The sequence below is a fragment of the Eucalyptus grandis genome, chromosome 1, assembly GCF_016545825.1.
Source record: "Eucalyptus grandis isolate ANBG69807.140 chromosome 1, ASM1654582v1, whole genome shotgun sequence".
Classification (NCBI taxonomy): Eukaryota; Viridiplantae; Streptophyta; class Magnoliopsida; order Myrtales; family Myrtaceae; genus Eucalyptus; species Eucalyptus grandis.
In genome coordinates this window covers 38035909-38060275 of record NC_052612.1, presented here as the reverse complement: position 1 = coordinate 38060275, position 24367 = coordinate 38035909, and the positions used below count along the sequence as shown (strand labels likewise).

The 24367-nt window shown below is 41.9% G+C and overlaps 3 protein-coding genes across 3 annotated transcripts; 2 read left to right on the top strand and 1 right to left on the bottom strand.

The window, feature by feature from the left end:
• The first annotated feature begins 1411 nt into the window (after nucleotides 1–1411).
• On the top strand, nucleotides 1412–2991 carry LOC104441196 (seed biotin-containing protein SBP65). Its single transcript, XM_010054222.3, has 2 exons — nucleotides 1412–2018; nucleotides 2504–2991. The coding sequence occupies exons 1-2, from the start codon at nucleotides 1512–1514 to the stop codon at nucleotides 2783–2785; spliced, it is 789 nt and encodes a 262-aa protein (XP_010052524.2). The 5' UTR covers nucleotides 1412–1511; the 3' UTR covers nucleotides 2786–2991.
• A 677-nt stretch (nucleotides 2992–3668) lies between these two features.
• Nucleotides 3669–5085, top strand: LOC104457064 (phospholipase A1-II 1). Its single transcript, XM_010072010.2, has 2 exons — nucleotides 3669–4310; nucleotides 4459–5085. The coding sequence occupies exons 1-2, from the start codon at nucleotides 3669–3671 to the stop codon at nucleotides 5083–5085; spliced, it is 1269 nt and encodes a 422-aa protein (XP_010070312.2).
• Nucleotides 5086–6672: 1587 nt separating this feature from the next.
• On the bottom strand, nucleotides 6673–11637 carry LOC104441187 (transcription factor GTE4). Its single transcript, XM_010054211.2, has 5 exons — nucleotides 9356–11637; nucleotides 9228–9273; nucleotides 9037–9150; nucleotides 8850–8925; nucleotides 6673–7037 (listed from the first exon to the last, which is right to left on the bottom strand). The coding sequence occupies exons 1-4, from the start codon at nucleotides 11216–11218 to the stop codon at nucleotides 8864–8866; spliced, it is 2085 nt and encodes a 694-aa protein (XP_010052513.2). The 5' UTR covers nucleotides 11219–11637; the 3' UTR covers nucleotides 6673–7037; nucleotides 8850–8863.
• Between the last annotated feature and the right edge of the window lie 12730 nt (nucleotides 11638–24367).

Here is a 24367-nt window from a genome sequence, read left to right as displayed (position 1 = left end):
GAGCATACGCTAAAAATTCCTTCTTCAATAATTATGATGTTGCCAGTTGGTGGTGTATGCTTAGGTTTGGCTTCTTCTACACCATCATCGTAGAGCTCTATGATAAGAGTCAGGGAAAATGAAAACAAAACCTGTGACAAATATGTTATTTCACATGCATGGCCCTTCCTCAGCCTCAAAATAGGGATTACTTGTTAGCCACCAAAATTTTCTTTATTCTTTGGCTCATATTATAGAAAATTTTAGAGTAGTAGAATTCTAATACGCAAGTTTCACATTATGGTAAGTGCAAAGTATATTACCAAGATTGATTAGAACATTTATGATTTTAAAAGTACCATACCAAGCAAAAAGGAAGAGGGGAGAGAGATTTTAGGAATTCACGGCAAGCCACACAATATTATTTTTGGAATAAAACAACACGCTAGAGCTTTATGGACTCTGTTTGGCTGACACAAGCCACTTATTTGCGCATGCTAGTGTACAGGAGTAAATCTTTGTAATTCAATGAGATGCCAAAACTCCGCGATCATCATTGAGATTGAAGGTAGAGAACCTGTACATAAACAGAGTAAAGAGTCATTGACTCCCCAAAAGCATATTTATTAAACTCCAAAATCTAAATCAAGAGATGATAGCGCCCAAATCTAGAATTTTGATAGAGAGCATTCAAACTCTCAAATCAAGAACTAAACCAGAAGACGAGAACTCCCAAATCTAAATTGGGAGGAAGAAAATAAGTAAGAAAAGGACAATAAAACACAAACAAAATCAACAAAGAGAGAGGGGAGGGTGAGACTAGCTCAAACCCTCCCTTATGGCTAAAGGTTAAAGAAGACAATGAGAAAAGAGAGGAGAAAAAAATGACTTTTCGGCTCCCTCTAAATTTAAGAAGCCTCATAAGGGGTTTCTGTTTCGATTGAAGGCTGTGGAATGAACAATTTTTCATTTTTCTTTTCGGGGTCAATCAATCCTAAACATCTATCATGTCCTAAATATTTCAAAAGATCTAATTATAACATACGAACCTCTGATTCATGCGTACAAGTGCAAAACAAATCAAGTAAAAAACATGTGTCTCAGTCCAACATATGCCCGAGAAGTTATAGGCTATGTATTAGAGAAAAGCGCCATAACGACGCTCGATTTGATATCAAACCATATGTTTGGTGCTTTGCATATCAGTTCAGTGAAAGACTGGACTCTGCCAACGAGGTAAAGGATGTAGATCGTTTAAGAACTTCTGCCCAATGCTTCTTATAATGTTTGCCGAAAACCTTCAGCAAGAAAGGCAGTACTGATTCTACAAACAGTGGCCGCGATGACGTGTCCGAGCTCATCACACGTGTCGAAGCTCCATAGCTCCAAGACAAGAACTCCCTCCTCCATCTTCGCACACACGTCCACCTTCCAACTCTCTCTCGCCACCGTCTGCTTCTCAAAGGCAAGCATTATCCAGAACCGAAAGCAAAAGGATCAAACTCCAAACAGGGCTCGCTACTAAAAGCCAAATGGTCTCTGAACAAATGCACCGAAGAGACCACATCAACAGCGACGACGTGGAGAGAGACTTAGTCCCCAAGATGGCCAGCCACTACGAAGCCCTCGCCGAGAAGGCCAAGGAGCCCGCCATCACCATCGTCGGCGGCAGAGACGCTCCGATCGAAACGACCGGCACCAAAACAGGGCACGACGGCCCTTCCAAGATGGCGGAGAAGCCGGACGAAACGGCCCAGAGAGGTGGCGGTGGCGGTGAAAAGGGAGGGAAAGTGAAGGAGAAGGTGGTGCAAGGCGCGAGTGGGACGACCCAGTACTTGGCAGAGAAGAGCAAGGAGGGCTATGAGGCCGTGAAGGAAACGGCCGCGAAGGCCAAGGACCATACGGTGGAGGCAGGGCAGAAGGCGGCAGAGATGGCCGCAAAGCCTTTGGTGGCCGCTAAGGATGCTGCGGTGGCGGTAGGCAATAGAGCGAAGGAGGCGACGGCTGCGAAGACGGAGCAGATGGAGCGAGAACGGCAGGTATATGGAATGATAGGTGTATAGGTGTTAAATGATTTAAGAGCTGCCTCTCTCTTCAAGCACATGCGACCTTTTCTTTCCGTCAATCAAATCGCATTAGACTCTAGGTTCTACTGGACTGTTGTTTTCGCTCCATTATGCCGCAGTTGATGCAGATGAATTCTATAAGTCCGTGACCGACCCAAGTAACTGACACCTTGTCCATTTTGAATATGCTATAGTGAACTTCGATTATTGTTCATGTTTTTAAATGACTTCAGACATGTTTAGAGAAGTAGAAGCGTGGTCAAAATCGCTGAAACCTGACTTTCAAAATGAAACTCAAGATCATGCTGAGATAATGCACGTTTATTCTGCAAGACACAAGGAAGGTTCACGGCGAGATATGTTTCTTTTATTCTGCTTAGATGTATTTGTTATACTTAGGTCAATGTATTGACTATGGTCTCGTTATGAATAAACTGTGATTTGTGGAGGGCACGCAGGCAAGCAAGCAGAGAGGAACCGAGACAACGGATGAGATCTCGCAGGAGCCAGTGGAGTACCAGGACAATGAAAACCAAGGCACTGTGGAGGCGGAGTTCGATGGAAAGCGAAAACAGGGAAAGCAGGGGACATTGGGAGGGATACTGGGAGCCATTGGAGAGACGCTGGTCGAGATTGCGCAGTCGACCAAGGACATGGTTTTGGGCAAGGACCACACTGGCAAGCCTGAGAACGCAGTGGTGTATGACTTGGGCTGTGGTGGCAAGCGACCCGCGCAGTGAGAAAAGTCATCACCAACATGTGAAGCCCGTCTCAATTAGAGTAAAAAAGTGTGTATGTACGCGCGTGTGCGGAAAGACAAGCATTTCCCTTTTTCCTTCTCTGTATAATCCCCTGCTTTCTTGGACTCTTGAAGCGTTCAAATGAATTTGAAAGATGCTTGTGATCTTAGAATGGCTAAATGGTGTTCGTAGCATATTCGCCTGCAGCTGAAGTCTCTCTCTCTCTCTCTCTCTCTCTCTCTCTCTCTCTGTCAATTTCTAAGGCAGAGAGATTTCTAGAGGCAGGGGATTGATGTTTGAAGGCACGTCTCAATCGGAAGGACCAGTATCTTCCCTCTGTCTAGTTGGGTACTTCCTGTATTTTTGGAGTAGAATACAGGTATTGGTACGAACATGATACGTGGTAGATAGGAAACTTAAATACGACGCTGCGATTTTATTGTGATTTTGTTTTAAATTTGTACAGTAAAGATTTATGTCAACGAATGTTGAGAACGAACTGATGCGAGTCATATATCTGGTTACAGCACATCAACACAAACTGCAAGCTCTGCATGTGAACTTAATAGTTGCATGGAGACAAAACAGTAATGGGAAGCCATGAGAATTGCGTATCGTCTCGGTGATGTAGTCATGCAAAACAAATGATGGCGATAACACCAAGCTCCAATGAAACCCCACCAAAATACCATGAACGACAACAATCCGCAGATTGCTAGGTTGACCAAAGTTCATGTTTCAGCCAACCTACCAGGATTTGCACGCCATCAGATCGTCATATAAGCTGAACTTGACTTTGAACCATCAATTTTTGGAACGAGTTCAAAGGCTTTTGGGACTGAATAAGCGTTGGAGGAGGATTGATTTCAACCGATTCAGTCCAATGTTTAAGCAAATACCAGAGAGATGGAGGGAGTTAAGTGGGCAGAACAACTGGAAGAACCTGCTGGACCCCCTCGACCTCGACCTGAGGCGGTACCTCATCCACTATGGCGAGCGGGCCTCGGCGACTTACGACACATTCAACTCTGAGGTCAAGTCCAAGTATGCTGGGGACAGCCGGTACGGCTTGAAAAATCTGTTCTCGAAGGTTGGCCTGTCGATCGCCAACCCTTTCGAGTACACTGCCACCAAGTACTTCTACGCGACATCTTCAGTCAAACTCCCCGGATGTTTTCTGCTGAGGTCCTTGTCCAGGGAAGCCTGGAACAAGGAGTCGAACTGGATAGGGTATGTTGCGGTGGCGACTGACAAAGGCAAGGCCGCACTGGGGCGGAGGGATATATTGATCGCCTGGAGAGGTACTATTCAGGTGCTGGAGTGGGCTAGCGATTTCAATTTTCCGTTGACGCCTGCTACAAAGATACTGGGGGGCACAGACCCTGATGCAGACGCAGACACCGCTGCAGATGCAGCCGCAGACGATGTTGACGATATAATTCCTAAAGTGCATAGCGGGTTCCTCTCCGTCTACACCTCGGACGATCCTCGCTCGGAGTTCAACAAATCTAGTGCCAGGGAGCAGGTAAATGTCGTCCTTTTCAGGGCATTGAAGAAAGTGTTTGGTGCAAAACTCATTATACCTTATGTAGCTCATGTTTTCTCTACTGTGTTTCTAGGCGTTGCGCTCACAGTCGTGGTGTTTCTGATGTTTTCTTCATCCAAAATTCCAGGTCCTGACGGAAGTGCAGCGGCTGGTTGACCAATACAAGGACGAGGAAATCAGCATAACCGTCGCGGGCCACAGCCTAGGAGCAGCGCTTGCATCGCTGAACGCTGTCGACATAGCCTGGAACGGCTACAACAGGTCATGTGGCATCCAATCACAGCAACCCTGCCCCGTGACTGCCTTTGTCTATGCGAGCCCCCGTGTAGGAAATCTCAAATTCTGCAATATTGCCAACTCCATCCCAAGCCTGCGCCTCCTGCGCACTGCCAACTTGCTCGACGTAGTCCCAAAGGTCCCAGGGGCAGGGTACTCTGATGCGGGACAAGAGTTGCTTATCAACACTCAACTGTCCAAGTACCTGAAGAACCCCGGGAACATTTCGAAATGGCATTCAGTAGAAACGTATTTGCACGGGTTGGCGGGGACGCAAGGGACGAAAGGAGGATTCAAGCTGGAAGTGAAGAGGGACGTAGCGCTGGTGAACAAGCACCAATCATTCGTTAGGGACGAGTATCTGGTGCCAGACGAGTGGTGGGTGATGAAGAACAGAGGGATGGTTCAGATGGAGGACGGCTCCTGGCAGCTGGAGGATCATGAGATGGACAACGATTCATCCGATGATGAGTCTTGAATCCCCGATCCTCCGACCATTTGCCGTTGCCGTAGCCGGAGATGAATCTTTCAAATCCAGACAAGCTAGGTGCCTGACTGCGTGCACAGAGCTAGGTCTGGGACACCTATCCTAATTCCTCATAGAGCGGTGTTGGTGAGTAGTGACAAGATAGTTGATGATACAATAAGGGGACTCTTGGTGAAGAATTCCAATCAAGCGTGGAGAAAATTGATGCTTGCAAACGGCAAACTATGCCGATCAATACGGTGTTCAATTATCAATCTCTTGTATGTTGATATATCCACAGGCAAAATCCTTGTAGTTTGACATCAGCTAAAAATTTTCACCCTATCTACATTCCAAGTGGAGAATTTCATGTGCAGAGAGGACATTAGCCATTTAATTCTTTACAAATCGGATTCTCGAACCATTGAAAAACATGGTTTGAGAGTCTGGGCCATGGGAACAGTTCTACTCACTAGGCACTGTTTTTATCTAGGGCTCTTGGAACAAACTCAAAAGGGGCACCAGAATAGACAAGAGATGGTAGTTGGACGCATCTAATTAACATGGTCCGATATTAATATCATTCCCGTGAATCAAGTTTAGCAACTTTCAAGAATTATCCTATGCATTCTCGTGACGAATGATTTATGAGGAAGGAGGCCTTCCTGGACACAAGAAGGAAGAAAACGTATGGGCATTTGCTAGTTCAAATGGAGTATCAGAATGGTTGATGTGCAGAGAACGTATTAGCTCCCTTTTTTTAAACATTTGGGCCTAGGAAGGGGACAACTGAATTGAGAAATGACCACCTCAAGCCATCGATGATTCCTATTCGCAACAAAGGTCAGTTCCACTATGCAAGGAATCCTTGGGCATCAGATTCCTCTCGTTGAGCCTGGGTCAAGTAGGACAAAATATGGCGGCCGTAACGTAGGGGCGTAAGCAACCCAGAAACGAGCAGTAACGCGACAATGAGGGAGGAAAATGCGCCTCAGAGAAGTCACCATGGTAGAATCATTGCGTTTATCATAATTTAGCTGATCATTTAGTCTTTTATATTTAGACATCGATTAAATTGATGTTCACAGTTGTCTCCAACTCCCCACAAAGCCAACCAGGGGGCTGCGAGCGCACGGTTAATTAGCGTATCACCCAAAGAGAAGCTGCACACCATGGCCAAATTACTAGACTTCTCTGACATATAAAAATCAGATAAGCTTTGGCTAGAAGAGGGTAGGACTAACTCAAAAACTCGTAATAAAACCAAATTTCAAGACAAATTATCAAAGACATGGAAAGAGTTGTTTGGCCGAAACAACTGGAAAAACCCGTTGGATTCTGTCAACCGCTGGATATTCCACTTCGGTATAAGGACAAAAGCCGCATAATTTCTTGCGCCACCTGAACAACAGAGAAATTTCTGCAAAGAGACAAGGGGGCATAAAAAAACATTTGCGGGCACAACAAATTTCATAAGCAGGCCACAATGGTGTTTACAACACCAATCAAACCGGCAGGTGCAGAAACTTTGTGAAAGCATTCCGATTCTATTGGTGTGACAACCATTATCTAAACCCATTTAAGTTTTTCCATGCAGGCTGCAGAAACCCTAGTAATTATGAAGCAATTATGAAGCAATTATGAAGCAATCGTTACTTCAGGAACTGGGGTTACAATTTTCTGTATACACAAAAGAATCCTGAATCTAGAGGAGCGGAAGCTTCAAACATGTCACAGGGTCCAGCGAGGCCCAGCGACAATAGTTAGCAATGTACACGTACTACCACAAAAAGAAAAACCTATCTAATGTCACCATAGCCTACCCTATATTGTACAAATTCTTGACCATAGGGCCAAACGGCAAGCAACAATCTCACTACACTTTGCAGAGTGGATGGATTGAATATGTCCCAAGCATCATGTCTTGTTGCCCAGTAAATTGCGCCTATCTAAGTTCCTACCATCTGTCACGTGACAAAAAATAATATCAGTCAGAGACTCCTCCATCCTTAAACATCTCTGCAAAATCACCACTTTATCGTATATTAAATAAATTCATCTCGCACACCATTGGTAATGAACATATAGGGGGGAACACAGAATGAAGGGACCCCAACGAACATGTATTACTTCCACAAAGTCAACTAGGCTTTAAGAATACGACTAAAAAATAAACTAGGTTTTATGAATACAAAGTCAACTTGAATAATTTAGAGAAAGCAGCTGACACCTACGCAGCAACTTACTGAAACAGAAAGTAGGATATCAACTCAATTACAGCAGTAGAAAGTAACTGCCTTGTGTGCCTGGGTATTTCTACTTAGTCATGCAGTTTTTACCCTAATAAACTAAGAGGAGCAGCCTCAATCAGCCAAACATTTCCAGGGCCTAAGCAGCAGAACACCAGAAACAAGCCGCCTGCCTACCAGCTAGAGGGGACTTTCAACAGTAACAAAATGTTAAAAAGGCATAATCAAGAAAAGATCAAAAATATGTTAAAAATAGATTCAATGAAAAATCATCAATCTAGCAAATGTGAACTTGTGACATTATCTGTAAAATAAAAGTAAACGAGTACAATAGATGAATGAACCAACGTTAAAAATAATGAGCTCTTCGCTATTTAAAGCTTCTTCTAGGAAGTATATCAACCTCTCCTATTTTCAAGTTTTTAGCATTCCCTCCCCATTTTTCATTGGCAAGAATATTTTTTAGCCACACATATCTGGTTTTTCACCCATCAACTTGTCATCCATATCAATTATGGACTGCTAGAGTTGGACATGAAAATATACTGTGTTTCAAAACAATACATTGTTGACAACAGACAGTACTATGATTTCCACCAATTTGAGGGGGCAATAAGCAAAACTTCTCATACACGAATTTTCTTCTTTTCATTCTGACTTTCTACTTAGTTCCTGAATAACATATGAGCAATAATTTGCTCTCGCCCAGAAAAAAACATATTCCAAATATTGAAAACCATTACGTAACTTCTTTTAGCATGCAGCTTACTAACCAACTTGTGTCAGGGGAGCCAGAGAGGAAATGCCCCTGTTATTAATCTTTATCTTCTTTATGTATACAAATACAAGTAATCTCGTTGGGTCAATTAGCAAACAGCTAAAAGACATCTTTTCACAAGAACTTATTTCTCTGTGATGCCAATCCAAAGTGATTTCCTGAATTAACAAATTCAAACAGCCTTAGGAGAAAGATAGCCAGGTTCATCAGCATCTTTGCTAACAACACAATTCTTTTCGATTTGACAACAAAGCATTATTTTGATTGCTTCATGATAAAGAAGTTCAGTAGATATCCAGCTACTGGTACTTCTCACATCATAACAGCTACTAAATTCAAGCCCGGCAGAGAAAATAGTCCTTGCCATGCTGTATTGACAATGGGTACCAATATGTGAAACTTAGTCCACCTCCTAGATCTTAAGTTCATGTAATTCATGAAGCAAACAAAAGACAAGAAGGGCCGAAAATTATGCAACTAGATGTGGCAGAGCATACACAGGAAGGCATGTTAGATGGTCCGCTAGTTATCAGGGGCGCCTACTATCCTGTTGGCAGACATGTTATATCATAGGAATTAACGAGATTTCTGCTGCAAAATGAAATGCAGTATGAAAAAAAGGTCCCACAGAAACGTATATACACTACACTACACAATGCATAAGATATCATTTCACCAAATAAAGATGAACAAAGAGAGAAACAAACAAGTAATGCCACCACTTCAATTCTGGAAGTCAAATTTGATACCTGAACAAACATATTCAGGTCCTTGGTGAATGCCCTGCTTCAGATCCTGAAGCTGAGGAACTGTCACTATCTGAATCTGAAAAACAGACAGAACAACTTAACATCAATAACATATTACAGGAACTATCCTTGATATTTGGAAGCAAGTGAGTTCTTTGCAGCAATTCAAGTCAAACATTGTCATTACCACTTGAGGATGAACCAGAGTCACTGCTAGAGGAGTTTGAACTGCTTGACCTACTTGAATTAGGTCCGTGTCCTTCTGATTGAACAGGCAGCGAGGACGTAATGTTCTTCTGACCTGCAAACAATAGATATTTGCATCTTAACATGATTTAACAAATTAACAGTAATTAATGCTACTATCCTAAACAATACCTGTGTCAGTTTCTTTTGGTGCCTCTACCACAACAGTGGCCTGACCCTGAAATGACCCAGCCAATGAGTGAGTAAGAAAAGAACGAGAGAGAGAGAGAGAGAGAGAGAGAGAGAGAGGGGTCACATACCCTATCAGGAACATTCTGCTGTGCTTCTGCCCTGGCCTGCATGGCAAGTTCAGCTTTCCTTTTATTCTTGCTTAAACTCTTCTTATAGTTTGTGACAAACCTATCAAGCTCCCACAAAGTCTCAGTGTCAACACTGTCAATGTCCACCTCGATTTCATCATCGTGTTGAAAAAGAGACGAATTTCTCTTCTTGATGATCTGCACTATGTTATCCAGCTTGTCAGAAGGCAAATTCTGGAGATTTGTACTAAGTTTCTGCTTCTCATCATAAGTCATATCCCTTTTATGAGGATCCTTTGCCTTGGGCTTTTTAGGTGCAGGTGTCCGACCAGAAGGAGTAACACTAAATGGTTTCGTCCTCATATCAGAAGGATGTGTCATAGATTCAGACCTATCTAACACCCTTCTCATATCTAGGGGAGGGGGGCGAGGGAATGCCTTTCTTGAGGTAGGTGTAGGAAGACCCATGTCGTAGTCTAACGCAAACCGCATTTCACGATTATAATCTGACTCTATAATGGCCCATCTATCCTCAAATATCTTGTACAGAATCTCAGCCATGACATGAACATCTTGCCCTTCAGGGTTATATGTCATGGCATTACGGAACGTAAGTCTGACATCCTCTGCAAATTCTTTCGGTGACTTATACCAGTTCCGGTTCAGCCTTGTCTTCACACTGCCCAAGTCCATTGGATGCTTTATGATGCTATAGTAATCATGCAAACCGAGGCCCTTTACATCAACCGGAGTGTTAAACACCCATCCATATTCATGTTTCATCAATTTGTCCAGTAAAGAGCTGCAACTTTTGAAGAACTTAGTTCCCATCCCCAACCCACTTCTTACCTCCCCACCTTTCTTCTTCCCATTTGTTTTTGACTTCTTGTTGCTCTCAGCAGGTGGAAACTTATCCTTTGCAAGCAAGAACTCAGAATTCCTATAGAACTGGTTAGCTTTTGGTGTCCTCTTCTCCTTCTCCAAACTATCGGTCATCCCCTGACTATTCTCGAAAACAGATATGCTCAGCTGATTCAAAGCCCGATTCTCACGAGGAGTAACACCAACAGAGCCCACCTCGGAGTGAACCATTCTTGGACCATTATCAACCGCATCATTCGCCAACTGACGCGAGTGACCGAAACCGATACGCTGTCCCTCTTTGTCCTCAATCTTCTTCACCAAGTTCCTCACGGTAAGAAGCTCGCTCTGAAGCTTCCTACGTAGATCGCGAATTTCTTGCTTCGACCGAGAAGATAAATTAATCTTAACTTTACCATCGAGACCCGTCGTCACCATGGAACCATTCCCAGAAGGAAGTTCCTGGGGACTTGGCACCGCAGCCGCAGGTTCTTGCCGGTCCGCACCAGAATCTTCCGAGGCCACATCTACGTGGGAACTCGGTGCCACAGCCGCAGGTTCTTGCCGGTTGGCACCAGAATCTTCCGAGGCCACATCTACGTGGGAACTCGGTGCGGCAGCCACAGGTTCTTGCCGGTTGGCACCAGAATCTTCCGAGGCCACATCTACGTGGGAACTAGGCAGTTGCTGCGCGGAGTTGTCATCCTCAGAAGCAATAGTTTGGGAAGGAACTTGCTTTGCGCCGTTTCCATCGTCGTGGTTCTCAATATCATTGCCTGGGTTCACGGCAGGGGCGTCTGCGGCGTCCGCAGCGGCGTCCGCGTTCGCGTTGGCGTCCGCGGTGGCCTTCGCGTTGGCGTCGGGCTCGGTATTGGTATTGTTTGCAGCGGCGGCGTCTTTTTTCAAACCCTTGAATGATTTCCTCGTGTAGACCTTGCTCTCCCCAAACCTCTGCTTCTCCCTCGCTCCGTCATCACCTCCAACAATAGGCCCCGAAGCCATACATGAAACTCCAGAAACCCTAATCTAACTAAATAAACCCTCGCGAAAATACGGCCGAGGCAGACACGAGATCCCCCAGATCGGTTCCGGCTCAGGACATTCCGGCCGGGGGAAAAGCAACCCCCAAAAACCCTAATCCCGCCGGCGAAACCTCCCCCCGCGGCAACAGATCGGCGAATTCCCCACGGACAACTAGGGTTCAACCCCGCCGCTCGCGGCTCGCGGCTCGAAGGAACAGAGGTGATTAGGGCTTACCGGAAGAACACCACGCCCGCGACCGGAATTAGGGCTGCGGAATCGCCGCCTCCCTTCAGCTTCGATCGGATCTTCGACTCGCTCGCTCTCTCTCTCTCTCTCTCTCTCTAGCGGAGAGGATCTTTCGAGTTTCTCTCTCTCTCTCTTTCTCTCGCTAGTTCGGGGGGCAGAGCACTTTCTCTCTCTAGACTCGCCAATCTCTATCCTTATCTTACAGGTGGACGGTGCCCGTGCGTCCGTGCACCGCAATCGAGTCAAACCCGCGTCTGGGGGTACGCTCGAGCGCGTCCGGCATCAACGCGCTCCTGACCGAGGGGCCGGGGGAGGGCGGGCGTCGAGTCAGCGCGCGTGCGCAGGGCGTGGAGCCCACGCGTCCAATAGCAGGAGGGCCCTGCTGCGCGTGGGGTGCAGGAGGGGCGGGATTCGGAGAGAGTCACTGTCGCGGCCGGAGACGAAGGGCGCGTGGTGGATGCGCTCGACGGATGCGTGCGTGTCTGCTGGGTTGAGCGGGGGGACACGACGTGCATCTCACGCGCTGGTAAGTCGGTCGGCCGTGGACGCTCGACGTAAGGAGGCCCCCAGCGGGACCGCGGGAGGTCGGGCCGGGCCGAGTTTTAGCCCACGTTTGGTGTGAGCCCACGAAGGACTTGTAGTTGTTGCACGTAACTAAGGTTTTAGTGAGTTTTCAAATGTATAGCGAAGCTTTGTTTCGCAGGAAATATGTACCATCAGATAATTTCCGGCATAGAAAATGAGTGAACAGAGAAAATATTTTCCGATCAACGGAAAATACCTTTCTAAAACTAAGGAAAATGATCTTCTTCCTTTCGTCAAAGCTTCATTTTCGCTAAAATAGTAATCGGCAGACACTTAATTAATTAATCAATCGGTAACATTTTCAATAGGCAATCGGCTAATTAATTGTTTGGTGGTTCCAGTAAGGAAACTTTTTCAATAGGTTGGTACGGTATGGTTTAGTTCAGTTTAGTTCGGTTCCATTCCGTTCGGTTCGGTTCGGTTCCGTTTGGTTCGGTTCTTGTGGTGAGCGATCATCATTAATTAGCCAAACGGTCAATATTTGAACGAGTTATTGAAGTATTCTCACGTGTGCATCAGTAATGGGATGCACATGGGTTGCACTATTTTGACAATATTACTTGGTAAGTTTTTCAATGTTTCACTATGCTTTTTAGTCTCCATGTTCATAATGGCCATTCACCTTTGATAATTGTTGCAGTAAGGGTCCGTTCGTTTCACGGAAAATGACTTCTAAGAAAACGTTTTTTCGGATTTTCCGATGTTCGTTGCACGGAAAATAAACTACTCAAGGAAAATGTTTTCCATCATTGGGAAAAACAACCTTCAAAGATGAGGAAAATGTTACATTTTCCATAACTTCTTATTCTTTTCATTAACACATTTTTGTTTTATTTTTATACTTTCTTTTTATTTTTTATTTTTTCTTTCTTTTCTTTCCTTTTCATCTTTTTTTTCCTTAGCCTTGGTCGATCGCCGGCCATGACGGCAGTCAACAACCGGCCGCGAGCCGGCGAGTGACCGGCCACGACCGCAAGCTAGCTCAAGCCTCGCCCTAGGTCGGCGAGGCTCTGCCTAGCCCGATCTGGCAAAGCTGAGCTCCGGCCTCACCCGAGCTCGCCGGATTTGGCAGCGGAGCTCGAGCTCCAGATCCAGGAGAGCCCGCCGACCGTGAGCTCCGACGCGGAGAGGAGGGAGGGAGAGAGAGAGGGTAGGTGCGGCTATAGAAGACGAGAGGATCAACCACCGTGACGCGGAAACCGACCGACTCCCCGTCGGCAGGCGGCCGTCTTGCCGATGGACTCGATTGCTAATCCCCCAAGTCAACCCCCGAGGTCGGACAAAGGGACGGAGGAAGAAAGGGAGGGAAGGAGATGGCGATTGGGGGAAAAGGAAAAGCGCCTGCGTGATGACTGCCACCGATCAATGTGAGGAAGTCTTCGCCACCGTGTTAATGTCGCCGCCGTCGCAAGCCGCCCGATCGTCGTGGATTGAGAATCGCTGGCAAAGGGAGCCGGCGAAGGAAGGAGGAGGAAGGAAAAGAAAAAGGAAAAAAATTTAGATTTTTAAAAATACAAATAATTAAAAATTTATTTTTTTGTATTTAAAAAAATAAAACTATTTTTTGGTCAATTAAAAATAATAAAATTCCATGAATGTCTAGAAAAAATGACTTCCATAAAAATAATAAAACTATTTTCCTGAAAATGACTTCCATGAAATGTTTTCAAAAACATGATATTTTCTCGTGAAACAAACCGACCATGAATGTCTAGAAAAATCTATTTAAACGGATGATCGCGTCCCTTCCTATTAGGAACTTCTTCAATACGTTATTGATGAAGCCCTTAGTCATCGTTGTAAACAATAGTAGCATATTGAAAATGTCCTGGCAATAAAGGTCTCGGAGATTTAATAGATTTTCACATGTATTAAATTTTCATTGCTTGTGGTAAATAAAATGCTAGTAGGCTATTTATAAAAAGTTGGTAAATAATACTAGGACGCTTGTCAATATCTCATCACTAATAATAACAATATGCACAAGTATTAGCGAGAATTCTTGATGTGGGAGCATTGGGCTTCGTCAATCGATTCAAGTAAAAGATGTTGATTATTCGGAAAAGTTGTCTATTCAATGGACAAGTTGCCAATTTCATGGTTGTTGATTAGCTACCAAGACATCAATATACAAGTTTGTTGTCAATCCGAGACTATTAATAGACTATCTAACAATCAAAGGTTATTCTAGATAATTTCTATGTTGTTTGGCATTCTTTGAAGATGTCTATTGGAATGCCCAAAGAGACGAACGAATTTAACATCGATTTTAATTACTTTGCATCTTGTCTACATTAGTAAAGTTATAAATGTGTTGTAGGTTTCAAGCGTCAAAAGTTCAAGTCTTTGGGTGTTTTAATGCATTTTATAATTATTAGGATTTTATTATGTTTTTCTAGTTCCAATGTCCTAAATTAATTAGGTAGTTTCTTTTCTTCAATTTTCAGTCTATTTCCTATGTAATAATCCCTTTATATAAAAAAGGAAAACTCTTAAATGCAAGATGGTGAATTTTGAATATATGAATATTTGAGATTTTCTTTGTGTGAGCGAATCTTTTTAGAGAATTGATTACTCCTAGTTTTTGTATCCTTAGAAGGTGGATTCTTCCTCGGTGGTGAGCCAAAAAAACACTATATCCTTGGCTTGTAGTTTTCCTATAAGTCTTGATGATGAGCTTCTTCAATACCGCAGTCCTGTGTTCTTGGTTGTTGATAGAAGAGTTATTTTGAGTGATTATTATTGATAATCACTCAAAACAGCTCTCACCCATATCACAACCATATAATTTTCTTGATTGTTGATAGAAGAGAGGGTTCTCCAAATGCCTTAGGCTTTGGAAAATATTCCAGCATCATATTGTTGGTGCAATAAAAAGATTATATACAGGATTTTTAGACTGATAGATGATTGACAAACCAATTAATTTCAACTCCTTTTGTTTGAGAATTAGACTAGATCATGGGTCTGGTGGTCTGAGCCCATGCCATGGCCAATTTGGGTGGGATTGTGAGTTACATTTAGTTATAAAAAGATTATTACAAGGCTTTTATTCGGAAAAGAAAATGAACTTGTTGGTTAGCGCATAATAGATGGTGAAGCATAATAGGTGATCGCAAACGTGGGAAAAATATTGCTAGGTCTCTATAATAACTTCTTGTGGTTGGTAGAATTAAACACATGTATTTCGATGCGTAACTATTGATATAGATCACATCTTATGAATAAAGATTACTTAAGATCATGAACATCGATAATATCACGAACAATCAATTCGTGTGTAAACTCTTGATCATTCCTAATAGACCGCACATTTTACATGAGGGCTTTTTGCATTCACCTAGAATTGATGAAAAGTAGTTCTCATTAATGTTATTAGAAATTGGATATGCATACACTCAAATTGCTCAAAAAAATCTTAAGCGTCCATTTCATAAATGGATTTGGACTCCACGCCTCCTCCACGACTGAACTGAAGAGATCAAATCCGTTGACATATAAGTCATCGTCACCACACAAAACACTTATTATAATCAACTACTTTAATGGATGCATGCAATAGATGGATCTTCCCAAGGGTCAAACAAGGCCATGCAAGACTGATGGCTATTGTCAGTTGTGGTGTGCATTAGGTCCTCCGGGTGCAGCTTGACCAAGTCCTTCGGGTGCAGCCCTATCAAGGAGGACCGGTATCCTCGTGCTGACATAAAGCTCGTGACCACCATCCGCAGCATGAAAGGTGGGGCGATGACCACTGTTCATCTCGTTCCCTGACGTAGCTGGTAATGCTGCATGAAGAATACGACCATCAAAGCCCGCAAAAAGAGCCCAGAACACGACCAGGAACAGCAGTACTCTCGACATTGTTGTCGTCGCTGCAGTTGAGCAAAACATGATGGTCTCTGAAAAGCTTCGAGGTTGTTCGACAGAGAGATGCAAGGAGTGATGTAGGAGACCGATAATGCAATGAGACGCGACCTGCCCTATTTATAGGACTCGGTGAAGCAGATCACTGGGTGTTTGGCTAGTGGCACAGGTAATAGTTAAATAACCATGCCGAGACAGATTTATCCGACGCGGAGATCGATATATAATCCGCGCCTTGTCTTCCTCATGACGCTTTTTGCATGTCGCTCCCTTATATCCTTTTCAGACTGCACATTCTTGTTTGTCGTGAAGCTAGAGTCGATCGACGCGCGGGTTTATATGATTGGATTCACGACAAGGGTGGAGGATGATGTAAGGTTGGGAAATAAGTGATTCAAGCTGCTATGGAAGAGCTACTTGAGCTTGGTTTGCACGCTAGTCCGGCTCGACTTGATTATCCTCGAGTTCAAGTCGGTTTCAAGTAGCTAGAGTACTTCTGTGTGAGTCGAGTTTGAGGTTGAAAAAGCTTACATTTGACTTGCTTAGTCGTGAGCTTCGCCAAGTACGTGAAATTTCATAAGTACACTGTTGCCAATTAGGGCTTAATGATTAAGTTCAAGCTCAGACTAAGATCTTCGCTTGCTAGTCGAGTCTGGTCTAGTGCAATGTGTTTTTTTGTGGTGTGGATAATCTTAGGGCAGGGGTGTTGAAAACCGGCCGAGTAAAAGCTCATGGAGCAACTTTCAAGCCCCATAAGATTGTTAAACTTCATCATTTGAGTGGAACTCGCCCTTATCTATTGTTGACTAAAGTGGGGCACGAGTTGAATGCTCAATCGAATTTGAACATCCAGTTGTGCATAACCAAATTGAGTCGAGATCAGGTGTTAAATTGTATGGACTTAGTGGACCCTATTATAGCTCTCATTGCATCAACTTCAAAGGCCATACTTTCCAACATAATTTCCTCCTCCCAAACTCAGATCGACCAATTTCTTTTAGGCTTTTTACACTCAATGATTTCATTGCTCTCAAACAAAAATCCCATGAAATCTCTCTCTAGGGAAAATTATCCAAAAAGCCTGAACACGTTGCACATCTATCAATTCAGTTATAACTTTTTAATTTTGTCATAAACTATTTTAAATTTTATCAATTAAGTCCATCTAATCAAGTTTTCGATTTTGTTTTTTTATATTTTTCCTTTCTTTTCTCTATTATTTTCCTATTTCTTTTTTGGTTTGGACTAACAAAGGACTGGCCACCCATGTCGTCCTTGGGCACGGGCCGCAACCTCACCCAGGGGTCGCCAACCATCGGCTAGTGGTTGGCGGCCCCGCTGGCCCTTTGAATCAAAAAAGAAAAGAGGGAAAAGAAAGTGGGGGTAAGGGGGGATTATTGAAAATTATTGAAATCTGTCGAAATCTCAGATGGAAAGGTCAAATACATGCATCCATGCAGCCGTGCGCGCCTGCCTTTGCATGTTGTTTTCAAGCAACTTCGATCTTCGGATAGAATGGCCGCGCGCGCAGAGAGAGAGAGAGAGAGAGAGAGAGAGAGAGAGAGGTGGTGCAACGAACGACGATGACGACGCGCGACGGCAACCCGAAACTAATTGTTTAAGTATCGTGCAAACATGAGAAATTTTTGTGTATACCTATTCACCCCCCTCTAGGTACTCGTACTAGCTATCTCAATTGGTATCGAGCACGTGTTTCTTACTTTGTTTGAAGTGTTTACTTGAGTAAAAGATCCATGGCTAGTATGCTAGCACACAGGGGGCGATGGAGGGGGCAAAAGCAATGCCGAGACCTCCCTACTTGATGGAAAGGATTACAACATGCGGAAGAACAAGATGAAAGCTTTCCCTACGATCAAAGGATCCTGGAATGGGACGTAGTGGAAAAAGGAATCACTATTGCTGCTCATCAAACAACGAAAGAGGAAAAGCGGGTGAAACCAGCGGAATGTCTCAGAAGAAATAAACAAGAGACAAGCAACGATGCTAAGCAATTTATTCTTTATATTGTGCTTTGTCACCCAGAATATATGGAATATCTTCTTGTGTCACAAAAGAAGTGCTGGACCGGGTTACATATCACACATGGAAAGACGGTCAGTGAAGGAGACCCGGTGCATTCTTCTTAGTCAATATGAATCCTTCAAAATGAAACCGGGAGAATCTATAGCTGACATGTTTAGTCGTTTTCAGATATTGTCAATGGTCTTGAGAACCAAGGACAAAATTTGATCCCATGAAGGTGAACAAGCTTCTACGTGGACTCTCCAAGTTGGAATCATATAAAGAACTCAATAAGAGAGACGCAAAGAATCATGCCATTATCTGTAGACGGGCTGATTGGAACTCTTCGGTCTTGCAGTGGAGCAATTAATGAAGGCAGAAGATCAAGAGGTAAAGAAATCTATTGCCTTGAAATCAAATGATGATTACGATGATGCAGATTAGAAGATGATATGAATGATGAGGAGCTCGCCCTCATGATAAGAAGATTGGCTTGAATAGAAAAGGCAGAAAGGTTTATCCCAAGAAACAAAGTTCTCGGAGACAATGAGACCAAGTACGGTGTGATGAGAACCAAACAAGTAAGTAGTTTGCTTGAATGTAAAAGAAGGACACATCGGATTATTTGTCCTCTTACGAAAAGAAAAGAGGAAAGGCGAGAAATTTCGAAAAGCTCTTAAAGCGAGAAGCACGGAAGCGTACGAGTGTGAAGAGAGTGATGAGGAATATGCCAGCTTTGTGTCTAATGGCGCAATCGGACTCGGACTGCAGATCGGACTCGAGACGGTGAATTTGAGGTAAAGCAATTATAAAATCCCTTTGTCAAAGTCTCTAAATATATTAATGAGTTATGTTTTAGTCTTAAGACTTCTCTTAAAAGGATTTCGAACTTAAAAGAAAACTCAGTTTTAAAACAAAAGGAAATCATTTTAGAAGAAAAGGTAAAATTTAGACTTGAATGTTTCTACTCTTAAAAGAGTAGAAGACAATCTTTCAAAAGAAAATGCTTTCTTAAAAACTGATTTATCAAATATTTCAAAGAAATTTTCAATAGGGTCCGAAAAACTTGAAAAAGTTCTTTCAATCCAAAGACCTTACTTTAATAAGTCGGGTCTAGGTATGTGAAAAGAAACAATCCCTTTGATTGATTTTCCAAAGTAAAAAGAAAGAATTAAGAAAAGACCATCGAGAGAGGCTTATAAAAATCATTTCAAAAAAAGTCTTTGTAAACTGTAGGTCGAAATGCTTTAAGGTGTTCTAAGTGTAACGGTCGGGATCATTTTGAAAAAGAGTGTCCTATGGTTTGGAAGCACATGAAAGTATGGCCTAATAATGCTTATCCTACTAACATGAAAGGACCCAAGAAAATTTGGGTACACCAAAAGAGAAAACTTGAGACTCTTTTTTGAATGCGGAGTCTGTCAAAAAAGAAGGTAAAGTGGTATCTTGACGAGCGGATGCTCAAGACACATGACGAGAGGAGACTCGAGTGTTTCATAAAGCTTATTAAAGTGAATGGTGGAAAAGTTTCATTCGGAGGAAATAGCAAAGGAAGTATTGTGGGATTCGGAGTGCGAAAATTGGAAATCTCTGATAAGCAATGTCTCTCTAGTGGAAGGACTCAACTACAATCTACTCAGCATTAGCCAATTGTGTGATGCGGATTACAAGATCTTCTTTCAAGAAGGCATTTGTTAAATTAGCAAAAGAATTCGGCTCGATCTTTCCTGGGTCGAAGGCATGGAAACATCTACCTCCCTGATGTAAAGCCAAATGAAGAACAATGCTTAATTTCAATTCAAGATGAAAGCAATTCTATGGCATAGAAAGCTTGGCCATATCAACAAGAAGCAATTAGCCAAAATCTCTTCAAACGGCTTGTTGAGGTCTACCTAAGCGCTTAACCCGTACAAAGTCGACATGTACTCCATGCATTGCAGGAAGCGGGTAAAAAATTCATTTAAACAAATAAATCATGTATCTACTAATCATGTAATACAGTTGCTTCATATGGATCTCTTCGGACCAACAAGAACCCAGGCATTGGGTAAATATTGTCTAGTAATTGTAGATGATTACTCTCGTTTTACACAGGTATATTTTTTCTAGCAAACAAATCGAAACCTTTTCGTACTTTGAAAAGTTTGCTAAAAAGTTCAAAATGAAAAAGGATGTGCTATTTCTAGTATAAGACGAGATCATGGAAGTGAATTTGAAAATCAAGATTTTACGAGATTACGTGATAAATGCGGTGTTAATCACATGTTCTCCTCTCTAGTATACTCGAGCAAAATGGAGTTGTGGAAAGAAAAGAATAGATCTCTTCAAGAAATGGCTAGAACACTTTTTTAATTGAAAGTAAAATTTCTTCACGATTTTGAAATTTTGTTTATTTCAACTTGCTTGCTATATTATAAATAGAGTCTTTTTTTAAGACCTATTCTTGATAAAACCCACATGAATTGTTCAAGGTAAGAAGCCTATTGTTTCATACTTTCATGTGTTCGGTTGCAATGCTTTATTTTGAAAAATACAAATGATCGAGTTGGTAAGTTTGAAGAGATCGGATGAAGGCATCTTCCTTGGATATTCTACATCAAGCAAAACCTACAGTGCACAACAAAAAAACCGGTCAATGGAAGAATCAATGAATGTCAAATTCCAAGACTCGGTGCAAGATGAATCCAGACGAGACTCGATGCACGATGAGGCCCAATCCGCTCTAGATCTTCAAATGTCTACATCTCAAGAAAGCATCTCGGATTCTGGAAGTCCATCATCAAGACGATCATGGAGAATCAAATAAAGAAGAGATCATCAGCACAGTAGCTGGAAACACAAATCCGGTCATCCCAAAGATCTTATTATTGGCGAACTTAATGAAGGAATGTGAGATCAAAAGGCATGAAGAATCTAGTCTTTGTGGCTCTCATCTGCGAAATTGAACCAAAAGCATAGAAGAAGCTTTATCTGATGAAAATTGGATCGAAGCTATACGAAGAGCTTAGAACAGTTCAACATCAATGATGTACAAAGATTGACATCTAAACCAAAAGAGTAAAAGCTGTTATTGGAACCAAATGGGTATTCGGGGAACAAAATGAACGAAAAGGAAAAGTCGTTACGAAACAAAGCAAGGCTGCGTGGCCAAAGGGTATACGCAAAGAAGAAGGAATAGTATGTGTGAGACTTACGCACCCGTTGCAAGGTTAGAAGCTATTCGTCTATTACTTGCGTTTGCTTGTTACAAAAATTTCAGGTTATTCCAAATGGACGTCAAAAGTGCTTTCGTAAATGGATTTATCCATGAGGAAGTTTATGTGGAACAACGCTTTGGTTGAAGACCCAAAGAAGCCGAGACTCGGTCTTCGGTGAAAAGGCTCTGTGTGGTCTAAAGCAAGCACCTCGAGCTTGGTACGGCCCAGTTAAGTAAGTTTTATTACAAAATGGTTTTGTCAAGGTAAAGTAGATACTACTTTGTTTATCAAAAAAGGAAAACAAAAACTTTTTACTTGTTCAAATATATGTGATGACATTATTTTGGATCTTAATGAATGAAAGTCTTTGCAAGAAATTTTCTAAGTCTATGCGGGATGAATTTGAAATGAGTATGATGGGAGAATTAACATTCTTTCTTGGACTCCCAGTGAAACAAATGAAGGAAGGAACTTTCATCCATCAAAGAAAAATATGCGAATGATCTTGTCAAAGGTTTGGATTGGAAAAATGCAAAAGATCGACATACCAATGTCATGTTCTCGGAGAAGATAGACAAGGATGAAGAGAAAGAAAATAGATCAAAAGGCATGCGAAGCATGATCGGTTCAGCTTCTTTATCTTACGCTTCTAGACGATATTTGTTCGGTGTTTGTATCATGCTAGGTTTCAATCAGATCCTAGAGAATCACATCTAGTCTAGTGAAACGAATTATCCATCGTTGCTTCATCTTGAGCATCGGTCTTTGGTATCCAAAGAAGGGAGACTTTAATCTTAGGATACTCGAGATGCGAATGCAGGCGGTTGCGGGAATCGATAGAAAGAGCATACCGGAACTTGTCAACTACTTGGAAGCGAGCGGTGTCTTGGTTTCGAGGAAACAAAGCAACGTAGCTCTTTCAACAACGAAGCGGTATGTAGCTCTTGGAAGGCTAGCATTCGCAAATTCTATGGATAAAACAACGGCTACAAGACTTTGGCATTGAAGACTCATGCACGAAATCGGATGTGACAACACCGTGCTATAAATCTCACCAAAAATCCAATCCCTTCATTCAAAGAGCAAAGCATATTGAGATTCGACATCACTTTATTAGAGATCATATTCAAAATGGAAAATCTCGATCCAATTTGTTGATTCAAAAGTCAACTAGCGAGACATATTCTGAAAGCCTTTGGAGAAGAATCGGTTTGACTTATCGCTCAGGACTCAACATTTTGAAGCTTGAAGAAGTTAAAGTCTAGAGACTCACCAACTCTAAAGACTCGATCTCTTGGACTGCAAGTCACGAGACTCGGACATTCGTGGATAAAGGCGCAAGTTGTATTTCTTCGCGAAGGGGATGGGGCAGGGAAAGGCATGGAGTTCAGAGGTTTACTTTTTCGTTCTTTTCTAAAGTCCAGTTTATACGTGAACAATACTCACGTTGAATCTTAATAATTAAAGCATGAAGGAGGATATCCCCTTCGATCAAGAATGCAGGAAAATTATAATAGTAGTTAAAAATAAGAAGCATAATATACGATAATAAATGTTCGAATATCCTATAAATGGGGATAATTGTCCAAAAGGTCCTATTATCCTCAAAAGGTTCTAAGTCTATTGCATAATAGCCAATTCAGTCCTAGATCTTTCGATTAGACCAATTTAATCTTAAACATTTTGGTTGAAAATTGTTGACGTACACGTCGATTGGCCATTGGCCATCTTATATATTATGACCACTGCTTATATGAAAAAAAATTGCATTTTTAATTTTTTTTTCCTTTTGTTCCTTTCTTCTTCTTCTTCTTCTTTTATTCTTTTCTTTTCTTTTCCCATGCAACTGACCTCATAAAAAAAAAAGTAAAAAAGGAAAAATTAGAATAATTTATGAAATGCAAAAATCATCTACGTCAGTACTAACAACGTGACAAAAGAACACTAGTGATTAGCTGACGTCCACATCAATAATTTCTAGCCAAAATTGATTAGAATGACTAAATTAGTAAATCGTTAAAATGTTTAAGATTAAATTAGTAAAATTAAAAAAAAAATTAGGACTAAGTTAACTCATGTATAATAGGTTTATGATTTTTTGGACAACTTTCAATAATGTTACCTTTCAAAAATTTTAACACAAAGAGTGTTGATAACACATTAGATCATCGTTTAATCGCAAAGTTTAAACTATGGGTGAGTAGTTCTAAGCTCTGTATAGATTCCACCCAAAACTTAGAACCTATTCGTTGGAGCGGGCTCCTCATTTTTTGAAACTCGAAACCTACCCTTTATATCATGAAATCTGGAACCTACCATGTCACAAGTTTTAGAGTCAATTCCAAAGTCCACCTAGATTCCAAATGTATTATTAATTGAACAATTATAGTAAATTATGACTTTTAATGACTATCATTTACCGTTACAATTTACTAACCATAATTTATATTTAGACACACAAAAAATATGAAATATTAACAAAATAAAAATCTTAATCATAAGATGAAAGTTGAGATTAGTGGTTTTAGGTTATACACTCATCATTGAACGCTACAAAACATCGTAAGATCACATGAAAACATGAACCAAGAAAAATACAAAAATATGCTTCAAGGTCTAGATGATAAGTTCTAAGTTTTAGGTTTCAAGTTCTATCAACCTAGAAATTAGAATCTAAAATAAGTTTCTCATTTTTTGGAACTTGAAATCGAATAGGTTTCTATTAATCTAGTTCTCAGGTTCGAGTAACCATGCTCACCCCCAATTTAAACTCTAGTTAAATTTTTAACCTGACTATTATCATAGAACAATGAGAAAAGGAAGTTTTCTTTTTTAATGGTTATTTTTCTTTATCATTGCTGGATCTTCTACAAGTGGAGGATAATTGGAGCTTGTCTTGTCACCTCAAAAGAACTTGATGCAATTGCGCCTAATACGCCATGGAACCCCAACATTCTCTCTCCTGCTTTTTATCTCCCTTAGCCTGCCTCCACTACTCGTCTTAGTCACGCCTTCTTAGATCTTGCAACGTCATGGCCTTCGACACAAAAAGAAAAAAAAGTCATGGACCTTCTAATCGATGAAGGTGGTCGTCCATGACCTCATGTCGAAGGTGGGCCTCCATGGCATCGAATCAGGGATAATAAGAGGGAGGGAGGGACCGGGGGTGACATGTGACGACTCAGACCCGAGGCAGTATGGAGGGATGGAC

Coding starts and splice junctions, on each gene's coding strand:
- LOC104441196 (XM_010054222.3), top strand. CDS start 1,512: ATGGTCTCTGAACAAATGCACCGAAGAGACCACATCAACAGCGACGAC. Junction 2,019..2,503: donor AGATGGAGCGAGAACGGCAG/GTATATGGAATG, acceptor GAGGGCACGCAG/GCAAGCAAGCAGAGAGGAAC.
- LOC104441187 (XM_010054211.2), bottom strand. CDS start 11,218: ATGGCTTCGGGGCCTATTGTTGGAGGTGATGACGGAGCGAGGGAGAAG. Junction 9,151..9,227: donor ACCAAAAGAAACTGACACAG/GTATTGTTTAGG, acceptor TATTGTTTGCAG/GTCAGAAGAACATTACGTCC. Junction 8,926..9,036: donor CTCTGGTTCATCCTCAAGTG/GTAATGACAATG, acceptor TCTGTTTTTCAG/ATTCAGATAGTGACAGTTCC.
- LOC104457064 (XM_010072010.2), top strand. CDS start 3,669: ATGTTTAAGCAAATACCAGAGAGATGGAGGGAGTTAAGTGGGCAGAAC. Junction 4,311..4,458: donor AATCTAGTGCCAGGGAGCAG/GTAAATGTCGTC, acceptor CCAAAATTCCAG/GTCCTGACGGAAGTGCAGCG.